Source organism: Accipiter gentilis, chromosome 30 (assembly GCF_929443795.1).
Source record: "Accipiter gentilis chromosome 30, bAccGen1.1, whole genome shotgun sequence".
NCBI lineage: Eukaryota > Metazoa > Chordata > Aves > Accipitriformes > Accipitridae > Astur > Astur gentilis.
In genome coordinates this window covers 3,978,584-3,995,288 of record NC_064909.1, presented here as the reverse complement: position 1 = coordinate 3,995,288, position 16,705 = coordinate 3,978,584, and the positions used below count along the sequence as shown (strand labels likewise).

At 40.4% G+C, this 16,705-nt stretch overlaps 1 protein-coding gene across 6 annotated transcripts in view; it reads left to right on the top strand.

Moving 5' to 3' along the window:
• Positions 1-16,705, top strand: part of TTC7A (tetratricopeptide repeat domain 7A) — a 182,317-nt gene that overhangs the window by 79,416 nt on the left and 86,196 nt on the right. For all 6 annotated transcript variants that reach the window (XM_049833714.1, XM_049833713.1, XM_049833712.1 and 3 more), the window contains one exon: positions 8,127-8,287. In XM_049833714.1, coding sequence (XP_049689671.1) covers positions 8,127-8,287 — 161 coding nt within the window. The remainder of the gene's footprint in view (positions 1-8,126; positions 8,288-16,705) is intronic.

Here is a 16,705-nt window from a genome sequence, read left to right as displayed (position 1 = left end):
CATGTGGGGTGAGTGAGATGTGTTTATTCCTGTTCCCTGCATATCATGCTGTGTCATGCTGTAGACCCCTCCAAAGGCTGTCTCGTTACTGTCTGGTTCTGTATCACACCAGATCACATGCTCTCTGTGCTGGGGATTGGTTTATTCCATACTTGGGCACATTCAGCGTTAGGCTTTGATGGGTGCTGGAGCTCTGCAGTGAGTGGGATTAGTTGGCATTTGAATGCTGCTGCAGGTGTTAACTCATAAAAATTAAGCTGATCAGAAAGCACACTGCACTGCCTTTCAGAAAAAAGCATTTGGGCTGTGCTTTATTTTTCTGTCCCTTCTGTTTAAAAGCCAAAGACTTTATTGGAGCAGCCCCTATTTTTTAAATGCTTCACTAGCTAGATTTGAAATTTCATTGTCACAGTTTCCTTCTTTGACAGGCTTTCTGCCTGCTGCAGTTTTCTCTTCTTAGCCTACACTACAGAGTCAAACAGTTAGATACTTTGTACTTTCCTGAGCTAATTAGGGGAGCTGTGTGTTCATGAGGTTAAACTAATTGGTCCAGGAGACCACACTCTTGATAATGTTACTTTGTAACCCTTTAATAATGAGAGCAGTGTGTTGTACGGAAGCCTGCAATAAGAAACGATAATTAAAATGACTTATTTAACTTTCTCATTTGCCTACTGGCTGCTTTATGAGGCAGTTTGCTCAGGGTCTTTTATTAAAAAATATCCAGCTGCCCTTCTTTCTGTCATAGCTTTTGCCTCTTAGGGAGGTTGTCTGATGTGCTGCCTCTTCTGCTTCTTGCCATGAGTAAAAGCATTACACGTTTTCACTTGCTAGCCTTAAAAATAAAGTCAAGATTTTTTTGGTCATTGGTTCTTTGTTGTTCTCACTGTTATTGGTCCACTGCATTTTTAACTCATTACCCTTTCTCTTTTTCCAGTTGTAGCCTGTCCTTACACTGTCATTTCATATGTCTCATCATTTCTCTTCCCTCCTGTTCTTTCCATTCAGTCTCTTGTCCTCATGCTCACTTTCTCTTTTGTCTACCTCACCTGTGTCTTTTCATCCTTGATGTTCTGCCAGGCACCCCTGCTACCATAAATGTGTGATCTAAATGTGTTATATAGTGTCAGCCTGACCTCTGCAATGCTGCTCCTGCTCTTCTCCATCTAGTGAGAATAAGTCTTTAATGCATGCTTGGAGAGAGAGGAGATACCTGAGACACCTTTATTTTTAGACTGCTGTCAAATATCCTACTCTTCTTTTACCAGTTTACTTAATGATAAACATAATTATTGAAAGTAATATATTCTTGTCCTGATTAACTGAAAGATAAATGATACCTTTTTTTGACAGATTGCATTAACTATTGAACATCACAGTTAGGGATTTCATCAGGCGATGCTATAGTACCAACAAATCAGGCCATTCTTACACAGTAGGTTATAATATAATACCTGAATGTTATTCTCAACAAATAGGCCTTTGTGTTTCCATAGTCAAGGTCAATAAATGAGATTACCTTATCCAACACTGAAAAATCTAGCTATCAGCTTGCATAGATAAGAGAGCATTTTCATGGAACAAAGCAAGAGAAGCAGCTGACCGGTAGAGTGCCAAGCAAAGTTGGAGCAATTCATTTTCTTGGAAGACTCTGTAAAATATTTCCAGTAGCACTTGTCTCTGTCAGCACTGGGCAAGGGAAAGGGGAAATGGAAAAGCATAAGCTTCCTTCTGACACACGATGAGGACGTGACAAAAGAGGAATTGTTATAAAAGTTTTTCACAGAGTTGGCAGTTGAAAACTACCAGCAACGAAATTGAAAGATGGTGGTGATGATGGTGATGTGCTTCATGCTTGTGTCTATGTGTGTGGCTCTGTGTCTTAAAGACCACTGGAGTCATGGGGAGGATCCAGTGACTCCTGGAGGGTCTAGGTCAGCCCCACAGCATTTTGGGGTGGATTTTTCAGCAAAATACAGAGTAGAATACCCTCTTCTGTAAGGAGGGTCTCAATCTGGTTTCCCTCCAAAGTTGAAGTGTCATGAGCCCAAGGTCAGTATTTGCTGTGGTGGTGATCTCCACCTGCAGCGCCTGTCTGGCAGCTGGCCAAGCTGATCGACAAATGAGACTTGTAATTCCCAAATCCCAGCAGTTGGTTTGGCTGCTTCTCCTGTTTCTGTGGTAACAGCATTTGGATCAGCAAAAACAAGGTAAAATGAACATTTTAAATCTCACTGATTTTAATGCCTTGCCTTAGTGTTTAGCAGGCTAGTTTCTATGGAAATGACTACAGAGTCAGTGCTTTTGTTAATTTTAAGTGCTAGTTCCCTTCTTGTTTTGGGTGGTGGTGGTGTTTTGGACCTTGAATGCCATGTAAATCGGTGTGGGATATATATAAACACATATGGGGGTTTCGTACCATTTTAATACTTGATTTGATTTGACCTTTCTTTGCATGAAAATAGGAAGGGAAAGACAGCCAGGGGCCAGCAGCTGAGAATTAAAGGTCTCACTTACCAGTTTCATCTGGGGGCTGCCAACAGACCTGAAGTTTCAAGTGGCAATATCCGAAAAACACCTACCACCTTCCAGAGTGTCTGGGTGTAAAAATAAGATAGATATCAGTTAAGACACCAGAGAAAATATTTCAGCTGTTTTCTCCACAGTTTTTATTCTGGTTTCAAGAAGGTGAGACTGCTGTCTTTTCTTTGCCTCAGGAGGGGAACTCTGTTTTACTACGTATTGAGAGGTGCTTCTTTCAGCAACTGCTGGATGTGGGTAGTTCTGGTCTGTGTGTGCCTCCTCTGTTGAACAGCAATATGCTGCTTTTCTGTCTAGGTCCTGGACTAGATTTTTCTGGTGATCAAAACCAGCTTGTACTAAGAATTAAGTAATAACTTAACTCACAGATATGTCTGTGTCTGCTTTCCTGAAGTTCTGGTGGACTGTAGCAAGTCTGTTTTCAATGGAAGCTCTTGCCAGTCAATAAAGTTTTCTCTTTTCTATAATCCCTGTGCTATAAAAAGAAATGGAGAGGATAGTTTTAATGGTTAATTAACTGTAACTCAAAACTGATGTGAAATTATAAGGCCTGAAAACTCCTTTTATGAGATCCTGTTTCATTTCCCATTCTAAATATGAAAGTGCATTCTACTGTTGGGAATTATTTTTAACACTCTCACTGTTTTCTTTTTTATACCTACAGTTGTAACATCCCAGCATTGTTTCTAAGGAAGCATATAGCATTATTGAAATAAATCCTGTTATATAAGAGGCAGCCTAAACAATCCATAGTGAGGCATTATTTTGGTAGTGCTGCAAAATGCTGTTTCTGGCTTACTTCCCAGTCAGTGTGATCTGAATATACCTGTGTGCCATGCAGAACATGTGTGGTATATTCTGTAACAGAAAGATGAATCAGAGAAGGTTAGCCTCTTCTAATTGCAGGCCTCACTTGGACTTGCAGTCCAGCTGAAATAAGATTACTTTAAAGTGCAGCACTTGTAGGAAATTTAAACTGGCAGCCTACTCTGATACAGCCCTGAAGTTTCAGGGTGCCATCTGGGCTGCCAGCTTCCATCTTTCTCATATTATATAGCTACTTAAATAAGCTGTGGCATCTGTCAATAGATTGAAGATCTCTGCTTTTCAAAAGAAGTTTGTGTTGACTTCTGACAAATATCTTGCTTTTATTGTTCTATAAATTTAGTTTTTATTTCATTGCATCTGGTCTGTTGCAGGTTGTTGTTTTGTATAATGCTTCCCATAAAGGAATAGACTCTCCTCCTATTATTAAAGGTTATTTTTTTCTTATCTGTGTTTTATCCACTGTAATTATGCAGTAGTACTTTGCAGGCTACTAATGGTGTTACAGCACTAAGGAATCTTTTGGGGCTCAAGTTAAACCATCAGGTGTCAGGGAAGCATGATTAACTTCCAAAAACAGCCATTGCCTGTGATGCTGATGGTGCTAGAAGGAAACACTGAAATGAGATGTAACCATTGCAAGCCCTATGCTACAGAACAGGCAAAAATTATTTTAGATTAGGTCTATTTCAACAGTATGTGACTGCCTGTTAAGCAGGCACAGGTTTGCAGGAGTGACCACAACTGACTTCTGTGCTGCTTTATTTTGTGTACGTTGCAACAGAGTCAGAGAACTGCTTTGATAGCTGGCATCTGTTAGGGGTGTGAACTTGCAGTTGTGTGATTGTCAGACATTTGCATGGGTAAAGCAAAGTCTCAGTGGCTTAGTTTGCATGTTCACGTGCAAGTAAGGTCAAGTATCCTTACAATTTTGAAGTCCCCTAGTAAGGACACTAGTTGCAAGTATTACTCTTTGTCTGATTCATACTAGCAAATTAGTACTACCTTCCCAAGTCTTTGAATAGAGTCATAGAATAGTAGAGTTTGGAGGGGTCCTCTGGAGATCACCCGGTTCAATCTCTGCTCAAAGCCCCCTCCAGTTGTTTGGTTTACAGCTTTTCTTTTTCTTCTAATTAACTTATTTTTCCCCAAACTTGGAATTTCTTTATGACTACTTCTACAGGTCTGAGACAGAGGAATAGAAAAAAATAAGAGGTTTTTTGGTCCCGAGTGCAAGAAAAGTCTTGAAGCTGCTTTCATAGAATCATTTAGGTTGGAAAAGACCTTCAAGGTTGTCGCATCCCAAAGTTGGAGTGACTCAGGTTCATGGATTTCCTTTGTCAGAATTAAGGTGAAACGACACCAGGGGAGTTCAAACAACAACCAACATTTATTCAACCTAGCTAACTTTGTCCAAGTCCACATGAACTTGTTAATATGAACCTTGCAACATGTCATTAAGCCGCTGTTTGAGAAGAGGAGGGAAGTACAGAAAAATGAAGTGGAAAAATGAACATGAAATATATCAGAAGGAGAGCCCTCCCATTGAGTCATGAGGTTCAGAGCAGACCCCCTTTGCTTTCTGGACTCCTTCTCAAAGAGGAGCTCAGGGGCGGCTAGATCAACTCCTAGTCTCAGACTTGGTCAACGGTTTATGTTTCAAAGGATGAGGTGCAGGAACTGTGGAAAAGAGAGAAGGAAAAGAGGGAGAGGGAGAGAGAGAATGAGAGAAAGAAAGAAAGAGAGAAGAGAAGGGTTTCACCAGTCCTGGGTCCAGTGTTGGTCCAGCCAGCTTAGAGATCCAGTTCTGGAGGGCGTGCACTGAGGATTTGTACTCTCCTCTTTTATAGTGTGTTAGTTGATGATCTCAACATGCGCAGTTCCCACACCTGGGGTTCACTGGAATCGGTCAGTGAGATTTGGGAGGAGGGGGGTGTTCATTGTGGAGTTGCCTCTCTTTTCCTGCTGGCATGACCACTTAAGATAGAAGCACAGTCCCAACTTCCATGGGGCCTTCTTCCTCCAGGAAGGCATAAATTGTGTTCCTTCTCCTGGACACTTAAGATAAGCAATTGGGGCTTTGGAGAAGTGCGTTCCCACCCTCCGTGGGGCCCTCTCCTCTGTCCACATTGTCCTGTTCACAAAACTCCAGCATTTTTACAGAGGTCGTTTTCTCCACCAAAGCTCTTTTAAGCGGATGTTTGAGACATTGAATGTGTCAGACCGTCACAAAGGTCATCAAGTCCAACCATCAACCATGCCCACTAAACCATGTCCTGAAGTGCCTTGTCAACACACTTTTTGAATACCTCCAGGGATGGTGACTCACCCACTTCCCTGGGCAGCCTGTTGCAATACCTGACAACCCTTTCAGTAAAGAAATTTTTCCTAATATCCAACCTAAACCTCCCCTGCTGCAACTTGAGGCCATTTCCTCTCATCCTATCTCCAGCCACCTGACAGAAGAGACCAGCACCCACCTCACTACAACCCCCCTTCAGGTAGTTGTAGAGAGCAATAAGGTCTCCCCTCAGCCTCCTCTTCTCCAGACTAAACAGCCCCAGCTCCCTCAGCTGCTCCTCATATGACTTGTGCTCCAGGCCCCTCACCAACTTGGTTGCCCTTCTCTGGACACACTCCAACAACACCTCAATGTCTTTCCTGTAGTGAGGGGCCCAAAACTGAACACAGGACTCGAGGTGCGGCCTCACCAGTGCCGAGTACAGGGCAACAACCACCTCCCTGCTCCTGCTGGCCACACGATTTCTGATGCAGGCCAGGATGCCGTTGGCCTTCATGGCCACCTGGGCACACTGCTGGCTCATATTCAGCCGGCTGTCACCAGCACCGCCAGGTCTTTCTCTGCTGGGCAGCTTTCCAGCCACTCTTCCCCAAGCCTGTAGTGCTACATGGGGTTGTTGTTACTGAAGTGCTGGACCTGGCACTTGGCCTTGTTGAACCTCGTACAGTTGGCCTCATCTCATCGATCCAGCCTGTCCAGATCTCTCTGTAGAGCCTTCCTACCCTCGAGCAGATCGACACTGCCTCCCAACTTGGTGTCATCTGTGAACTTGCTGAAGGTGCACTTGATCCCCTCATCCAGATCATTGGTAAAGATATTAAACAGAACTCACCCCAATACTGAGCCCTTTGTTTTAGCAAGTCAAATTTATGTACCTCTGGTATACCTACTGAAGAACTTTGTGGACAGGCAGATCTGGGCCCACCACAGACTCATGCCTGTTGTCCTGGTTCTAAGTTGTCTTGTCATTGCTAGTGTTTTTACATCGTAAGAAAATGTGTCCTAGTAAGCTGCTGAGGGAACATTGGTGATTTAAGCCAATGTGTTTACCTTTGCAGTAGGCTATAACAACACGTGTGTTTAAAGTAGCTCTACTGACAAGCAGTAATTCATTCAAGCTGAGCACTCAGTCATATATCCCAACCTGAATTGAAGCCAGGACATTCAGCAAGTTTGAAGCTGTGGGCCAGATGCCAATTTGGTGTTATGTCTGTGGAGCAGTGGCACTGATCTCCAGACTTGTATGGAGTTACCAGTAATAGAGAAGTTAAGTCCTTTGGCTTATGTATGCACAGTGAGAGTGAAATGTCACTTGGACATGGTGGAGTTGTCCCATGAACAGAATATGTACCACGCTCCCAGAAGTATACCTGGGATCTAGACCATCAGCAACCTCTGTTGTAACTGCAGGCAGTGTAATTATTGCTTTCCTTAGTTATACACTACCTGTTTTCCTGAGTGATCTGTAGAGGTGTTGGGAATTTGACACTGGTGGTATGCCAAGGCAGGAGAATGTTTGCAGAGCTTTGCTAGGTGGGAAGTTCTCATAGTAGGAAAGAAGGAACTGTGTTCTCCATCCCTTAAGGGAAGGAGAGGGAAGGTGTATATGAGGAAAAGAAATTTACACGTTTCTCTGTTTTGTTTTCTGCAGGCTTCCAGAACCAAACACTAATCTGAAATAATTTAACTAACAGTAATTTCAGACACTAGAAAATCTTAAAGAAAATCCTCCATATAAAACTTAACTGGAAGCCAAAGGAAAGAAAAAAGTTCTCTTTTGAACAGAGAGCCTAAAATAGGGTATTGGATCACAAAGAGCATGTGATACACTTGCATTCATTATAGGTGTTAAGTTTTCTGCCAAGTGAGACTTGATTCTAATGACATGCTACTGCTGTGAGTGTCAGGACTGCTCTTTACATTGCTGCTTGCAAAGATACTTCTTTTTCTGACAGCATTTTGAATCTTGACTGTTTTACTCTTGAGCATTCAAACTTAATTTGTCATGTTCTTGATCTAAATCATGAAAGGCCTTGCACAGCCATCACAAGAGGCAAAGTGCAGCAGAGTTGTGTAATGCTCTCCCCCAGGTGAAGAGCCAGCCACTTATCCTAGAAGATGGACTTGAGAATTGGGCCTCTAGTGAATTTGTTTACAGCATAGAAGCACCATGCCAAAGTTAAGAGTGGGTTGATTGGATCAGGTCAGTTGCTCCTGTTTATAAGCAGTGATTTTGTAATGCCGCAGACTCCTTTCTCTAGAATGTGGTTGTTTTTTTCAAGCAGTGCAGTCTTTTAATTTTGGCAAACTTTTCAGATGGTAAAAGTCTTTCTCATAGGTGTCTAAGTAGAATTGTTTCAGAATTTCTAATGACTGTATTTGTTCTTACCTTTGGGATATAATGTAGGACTGAAGGAGAAATGTGTTTTCTTTTTATTTCTACCCCATGTCATTCCAGATTTCTGATGCTATAGAACATCTTCAAGAAGCACTGCAGCTGTGCAAAGATGACTTGAATTCACTTCATCTACTGGCCCTCCTTTTTTCAGCTCAGAAGCACTATCAGCATGCACTGGATGTTATCAACATGGCTGTTGTTGAATACCCGGAAAGCTTTAGGTAAGAGTTATTGCATGATGTGATACATCCAGTCAGGAATGATCTGCTCGCTACCTCTGTTCTCAGTCATGTACAAGGAGCCTGTTAAATCAGGTGTGCTACTGGTGCGTCACTCTCCTTCTGGGTGTACTGTGAAGCCAAAACATGTGAGGCTCAGGGTACTCTTTTGATTTTCCATCTTCATGGTCTTTCTGTTTTTAAAACTAATCCTTGTGCTTGTTTGCTTTTCCAGATTTGTCTTTCTGTATTGTGCTGATGGTGTTTTCTCCCATATATCTTCTTGTACTTTTTTCATAAGTCACTTAACATGTGGAGAAATGTGTGAGACAGCTATGATGATGTCTGTCTGTATCACAAATAATTTTATATTTGGTAAACTTTCTGGCTAAAGACAAACAAATTCTTCATGTATTCACCACACTTTTGATGCTTATGTATGACACAATTTGCTGCAATAGCACAGCTGGGGAAAAAAATCAGTTGAAAATCATAAGTTGTAATAAAGTATAGCTGAAAGGATGATTTGGCTGCCTAAGAGCAGGTTTGAACCAGCACAGACTTCTTGGAGCCAGAGGTTTCCACTGTTCTATGTTTGACTCAGTCCTCCATCTATCCAAGGGTGATAAATTGAATTCCTTGCGATTTACTGTCATGACCTTTCAAAACAATGAATTTGCCTGTTCTGTGCAAAAATTAAAGCTACTGTAACACTTTCTGGTGATTGTATACTAGCTGAGTTTCTCAGCCAAACTGCAGAAAATCCTATTGCATTGCTGGAAGACCAACTTCCATTCAGAACTGCCTGTATTTAACTGAAGGTTTAAACCCATGCAGCATTGTCTTTAGGCAGCCTGCTTTCTCAATGGAGAGAGGGAGCAGCCTCCACAAGTGTAGTCTAGCAGCTGAGTGGGACATTGTCTAAACCAAAGCAAAGGGAGGTCACAAGTGAGATTGAGGCTATCCAAATGTGAGCTTGAATGCTTTAGGATCTTTTATAACTATGATGCTATATCAGCATATAATGCTTTTCATTGTAAGTTGCATGTTGTTATTCAAAATAGCTCTGCTGTCTGTGTTTTTTAGGTTAGTTACTTTGTGTATGTAAGGAGCTAAGACCATCAGTGCACATCTTTGAGAACAAAGTGAAAATTAGTAATGGAGAAGCTCTTAAAATGATGCCAACATCTCTTCAGAGTGTGAACATGGGATGATTGAAACAGGAAATACTCCAGTGGCTGCTACATTGTGTTCTGTGGTTTGAAAGTAATAAGCATAGTAAAAAAATCATGTTGTACAGTCAAAGGTCAGATTGTCACTAAGGACTGCAAACACTCAAAGATAGATAAGACAGAGGTGGAAGAGGAAGAAGAAAAAGAAACTGGTTGTTTATGGGAGGAACAGAGCATTTGCCATCTCAGATCAACCGACTGGTCCATCAAGTCCTGGATCTTTCCTCCAGCACTTGCAGAGAATTTATGTTTCAGGGGAGGACAAAACAAAGAAAACATGGTGTGCAAAGTAGCCTGGAGGGCTGCTGGGTAGGTTCCTTTGTGCTGTCTGGTAATCTGATTTCCCCAAAGCAGGAAAGAATATTATCTCCTATGCTTCTATCAGCGCCAATCTTCATGTGCAGAAAGACCTGGTAAGGAGTAGCAGACTAGATTGTTTCTGATAGAAACGATTAATATTGGTAGTGAAAGCTACAGGTTCATGCTTACTCCTAGACACAGACTTGCTAGAGTGTGTGCTTTTGGAATAACCCCTCTTTGCTCCCTGCATGCACTGTGGTATGTAACACAGTTGGCAGTGAGACTCATTAACAGGTACAAAGGGATGCAGGAGTAGGGGCTGGCTTCTTGCGTCTGCTGCTATTAGTAGCCTGTCTCAGTGTGGGTCTTTCTCTAAACCGGATAGCAAATAACTCATGAGTGAGGGAATGGTGAAAAAGTATCAAGAGTTGCAAGACAGAAAAAAATATTATTTTTTTTTTAAAAAAGGATTTCTGAAGAAAAAGAACAGGAATCCAATGAGGGGGGAAAACAAGAAGAGTAACAGAATACATCTATAGTTTGTACCAAATCTGAAACTATTCCAGACTTTGTAGAAGTCTAAAGTATAGTTTATGCTAGGAGGGCTTTACTGCTTTGTAAAGCTTCTTTGAAGGGAGAGAGACCTGACGCTATCGTGTATCTCCAGTTGTTATTGCCTTATAGAAAAATTGTAGTAAATTTTACTACTGTGTGGAATGACTACAGGATACTTCATGTAAATAGTATAGGCAAGTTCAACTGCATGATTTTAAAGCTGTATTTAAAAGTGGTTGATTATTTTTCCCAATTCACATTGATATGAACCAGGCAGCTGTGTAATGTGGTGCCTGGAGACTCCCCTCCTAATGACAACTCTTATTGGAAGCATAGTTTGATGGCATGTATCAAAAAAAGAAGATGAATGCTGCATTAAGGGACCTTAGGGCTCTGTACATGGCAAAAACTGTAAGTATTACAGTTGGATGTTTATCCTAAACAAAAGAAAGTATAATACATAAAAAATTAAGGTCTTAGCTGGCCCAAGCTACAGACATCTTGTACTGTTTAGTTGGTCTCTGACTGTATGTAATTAAGATGAGTTTGTTCTGCTTTTTTATTTTCATATTAAATTCTTTCATTATATATTTTAAAGTAGTAATCGTTCAGGATGTCATGTAGTTGGTTAGTGGCTGAAGCAGTTGGAAAAAATATACTGCACTGCTCAGCTAACACAACATCCTTTGACATGAACCCTATAATACTGACCCAAATGTGTCTCAAGTGCCCCTTGTTGGAGTGTTTAAACTTAAACATTTACTTCGCATTTCAGTGGTTGGTATGGTGCATAGGGAGGAGGGATACGAAAGCTAGACACTGAATACAGAGAGAGATGAACAGGAATATTTTGGATCAAGCTGTTGGAGAAGAATGTTGAACAGCTGGATATCCAAAAGCACAAATTGTTTAGAAAAATGAACTTGGGAAGATCACTTCTGCTTGAAAGGCAGCATATAGTAATGAATGCATTACGCTACAGTCAGCGAATGACTGAATTTCAGCACTTGATGCACTGTCAAGCAATGACAGACTAAGATTGGATAGAGGAACAATGAGAGCTATCTATGATGGGCATATTGCAAGATGGAGTGCACCAGAAGAAATATACTGCCTTGCCATAACTAGAATAGATAGAAATAATAGTGACCTTTACATGGGAGTTATCACCTGAAAAATCACTGACTCCTATGGAGGCAGACTGCCCAGGATAAAACTTCGTGGTTTTACATCTTGTCAATGTTGGTATGCTTTTAAAAGAAGTTAACAAATGTAGTAGCAACAGTTGGTTTTGGTATATATTTCAAAGCACTATCTCCAGCTCATTTGGAAGAGAAGACTCCTGATAGCATTAGGTATCTCCCCTCTAGGTCAATGGTACTGATCATAAGCCTTTCTTAAGATGGATACCTTCAATTTTTTTCCAACCCAAAGGTCAGCCTTTTGGGCAGTGTTGTACCTGGGACTGGCTGTGATTACTTCCCCAGGCTTGTCTAAGGGATAGATCTTTTACCTGGAAGAAATAATATTACTGAGCACCCCTCCTCTTGCTCTCCACATGATCTTCTTAAAATAACACATTATTTATTTAGAAAGAAAGTATTTCCCTTTTCAAAGTCTGTATTCACACCTCACAGTGTTCCATGCAGAAGTCCCATAGGTCTGGCAGCCTGCAGAACCCACCACAGAGCCTGACATGGTCCTTTATCTTCAGCTGGTAATACTTCTTCTTTGCTGTTTTGCTTGTGTAAAATTGACTTTGTCCTGACTCATCCACTATTCTAGAGACTGTTTTGGTCTTTGGTCATCTTTTAGTTCTAATTGGTTAGCTCTCAGCATTGGAAAAAAATTCAGGTCTGTACCTAGCCTGAGGTTGGAAATAGGATATCAGTTTTATAGATACTCTATTGCTTTATAATTGCTCACAGACTGCTTATGAAAACCTATCCTGTTGATTGCTAGCTAGTTTTTTGTCTCCTGGACAGCTCCTCATTAAGTTAGAACCATACATTCCTCTGGCATAAGATACAACAACTTCTAATTGCTGCCCAATGTGATGGTGAATGTTTTCTTTAAATGATCACATCTTTGTATCTGTAGCAATTCTGTATGTGGCACAGGAGTCATAACTCTCTTAAATGCTGCTCATATTCCTTCTCTTTCTAAACTATGTCATTATTCTGTTGCTTTCAGAGTCTCAAAACTAGTTTTAAAGAGAAATAACAGAAGAGCACTGCTATTCTACACATAAAGACTCAAAAAGAAGCAGGTGGGTTGGTGTTTTGGAGCAATGTAGCTGTCAAATGCAGATGCTTTTATTCTACCCAGATATTTGCTATCAGAAAAGTAATTACTGTAAATGTAGTGCAAAAAAGCTTAGAAGGCCAAGAAATATAAAATGTGTATCTTGGAGACTGAATAAAAAAGGAAGTAAATTTTGCATGGGGAATTGTGTGTGTTGTCTTGGTGGTGGTTTAGCAGAAAGGGGTTTGGTTTTTTTGCTTCAGCCAGCCCTCAAAATATGAAATCCTTTTCTAGATTGGAAGTGGTTTACTGATAGCTAATGTCCTTGACTTTATCACTACTACATTAATTTCATTATGGACATGTGAAGTTATCATCTGGCAAGATTTATTTATCATAGTCTGGTCAGACTTACTGTGGGGAGAGCTATTCTGTGGTATATAAGCAATGTCATTTACCAGGTGCTTCCACTTGCTACAAAAAAACCCCAATGTAAAATCAGGATCTCAAAATGCGTGATTAAACTGGCATTTCCTGTTTGAATTCTTTTTCTATTACTTGTCAGGCTATTTCTTGTATGTTGAAAATAAACAACTCATGCTGGCTTTGAGCAATATCTTTATGGGCAGTTAGTAGAGTCCTGCAATATTGCTGACAGCCATCAAATAAACTGTCTTCTTGCCTGTAATCTTCATGGGGAATAAAGAGTCAGTTGTCTCTCAGTCAATGGTTTGCAAACCTTTGTGTTATGCCTAGTCTATATTACAGTTATACTAAGATAATTGTACCTCGCATCCCTCCCACCTAACCCCCAGGTAATAGGATTGTATATGCTGTAGAGTGGTTTTACCACTTTTGTCACAAAAGTGGTGGTGACCTCACTTAGCTTTACAAGTATGGCTTTAGAGAATCAGATTAGCCTGTTCATATGATTCCAGTTCATCATTAGGCAAGAGGCAAGGAGGCCTGGTACATCTTGTGAGCAGACATGGTGATAAAACAGCTTGTTAAAGTCCTCAGAATATTGTTTTAATTCCTCAAGGGTGCAAGATCTGAGATCTAAAGCAGGGATAAATTAGTATTTTGACCGTAGCATTTGGTCATGCTAGATAACTTTTATAAATAGGATATTTAAAACTTAAGGATGGAGCTTTTCTAAGTTGTCTTCTTGTAGTGGTGTGTTCGTACCCTGGCTGGTGAGAGTGACCCACAAATGTTTTTGTCTCTGTATTGATGCCCCCGACAATCATACAAAGTATGGTGATATGACAGTACTGTGCTACAAGAATACAAACCATCTATTAATTAGGCTTCTGTGATTCACTTAAAAAGAGATGTATTATGTGGAGTTAGAAGGGTTGAGCTGGGTTTTTTGCTATAGTAACCATGAGTGTTTGCTTTTGTTGGCATGTTATGATCCCTTGGGTTTTTTACAAAATTAACCTAAAAAAACCCCTTGGTGATATACTGCAATAATCTGGACTATACTCTGTAGCACTAGTAACGATATTGAGTATTTGTATGCCAAATAATATGAAGGGAAAGCTTTAAGCTAGTCTCCTGACTCTTACTAATGATAAGACAGATACATAAAGCTAAAAAAATTTTAGAAATTGAAATCTAAGGGGTTTTTTCTGGTTTGGATTTATTTCCAAGCTTTTAAGGTTTTTTTTCTTTTCTTTTTTTTTTTTCTTACCTATATGGTGAGGAAACAGAATGAATTCCTAAGTTACGGTATCCAAGATCAGATTTGCATTTTGGCAAGTTCAAACAGATACAGACACCTCTTTCTAAGGATGACAGTCTGATCTAAGACAAAAATTCACCAGATGAGCATGGTAGCTTTCTATCTACCATCTTAATGCAGCAGGAAGAAATATCCCCTAGCTGTTTCATGTCTGTTTGTACTAGGAATGGATTTGTGTTAGTGTACATATCAATTCATCTTAAAATTATATGGATGGATTCAGTGGTACCTGGGGAGAATTCCGTTCCCTCATAGCACAAGGTTCAGGATATGAATAGAAGAAGTTAAACAGAGCTTAGAGAGGAAACCTACTGCAGACTTATTTTCTTAGTATGGTATGAAAAGAAGGAACAGCTGTGCTGTTTTCCAACCTTAGCAGCAATTGTTCAACTCTTTTCTCCGGATGAAAAAAATCAATTTTATTTCATAATAACTTTTTTCGCTACCACCTGAGTAAATGGCCACTGCCTCCATTTAAGACCTTTATAGTGAGCAGCAGTGCTTCTAGATGCTGGTTTTGGCATTGGAGAGGTAACAAGTTCTGCAAATGCATAGGCTTCAGTTCAGAAATTTAAGAATAGATTCTAAAATGCAGGAATAGCATGGCTGATTTGAGATGAGATAGTTACCACCCACAGGTTCTGTACTTCGGAGCAAATTATTTATGTAAAAGCAGGAAGTTCCATAAGGGAATGTCAGTAACTTTGTGTTTGAGACTTCAAGCTCAGATTTTGTGGGTTTTTCTGTAGATTCCTGCTGTGTGTTTGTTGGGGCTGCTAGCTTGTTTTTGACATGACATTTAAAGTTTCGTGATACTGATAAGCCAGAGGAAAATGAAACCTGCAAACCACTTGAGGTAGTAATAACTAAGTTACCTGTTGATCTTTAAAATTTGTTTCTTTGATGGGTCAGGCCTGAATGCAATAAACTCTGACTGTTCAGCACAGCTGCTTTTTGAAATAGCAAAATGTCAATTTTGTATTCCTCTACTTGCATTTATCTTATGCAATTAACTTCTTGCCAGTACTTTCTCACCTGGATTGAGAAATGCATGCTTTTTTGGTTCCTGCTGGCTCACTTCAGTGCATTGTATGTATCTGCCATATCAGTAAGTTAGTCCCCCCAACACGCACTTTTCTCCCTGCTAAGTGCTATTTTCTTTTGAACAGCTGCAGTGTGTTCTGCTTTATATTCAAAGGAAGTGTTCAGGAGCCCTGATTGTCTACACTGAATGCCAGAATATATTGAAAAATAACATGTGCGTATTATCTGGGCAGCAGAGTCAAGTTGCCGGTAGGTACTCCCCAGGCTGGAGTTTAGCTGTAGTATGTGTGTAGGGGTTATTCAAGGTGAGAAGGGACTTGGTGATTGAGATCCCTGTTTCCACCAGGCAGTTTTGTGAACTCCAAAGGTAGACCTGGGTCACAGAGATCAGGAGGAGGACCTGAGGCATGCTTGTTGCCTGGAAATTAAGAAGAGAACCAAGGGGGAAAGGTGGTGGTGGTGTGGGCAGCTCAGCTCTAAACTTTCCCTTCCTGCTGTGGGGCTACACACATATACAGGGGGGCTGCATAGGATGCCACCATTTATTAGCTGCTTCAATCATCAGTTTTGCTGGAAAACATGGTTGTTGGAACCTTTGTGAACTGAACTCCTTCAAGGCTCTTCCATTATATGGATAAAGGAGGAAACAAAATGCCCTGCTTGGCTATTTTTCATCTTGGTACATCTAGCGCAGGTGAAGGCTGTGGAAAGTCTGCTGTTAGACAGATCCAATAATCTGAAATTGTTTCCTGAGGCTCTCAGAAGCTCATCACCAAAGGAGTAGAGGAAGATACTTTCATGTTTTGGGTTTTTTTCTTGAGAGGCATTCCTGGATTTTCTGAGACCTTTAAAAAGCCTCAAATGCAAGGATGATGAAGAGTCTTATTTTTTGATTGGGAATTTATTTTTCAGAATGAAGAATATCATCTTTATTATAGCATTCATAGAGAATTTCTGTTGATAGTCATTGCTGGAAAGCACAGGTCCTGAAATACAGAGAGGCGTGGATGTTATGGTTAGCAAATTGTTTTTCAGTGCAGTAAACAACTTTCTGAGAAGTTTGCAGTGTGGTCAAGCCATGTTGTCTCTCAGATGAGTATAATGCTCTGATCACTCAATGAAAGGGTTGATTTTTTTCATCTCCAGCTGGAAATTTCAGACTTGAGCAACTTCTACTCTAAGATCATAGTAGTATTTATTTATATAATGAGAAGAGCACAAAATGTTTTGATTTTTATTATTTTCTTCTTGAAAAAGAAGAGGGAGGGAATATATTCAGACTTTCTGAAGAACTCACCA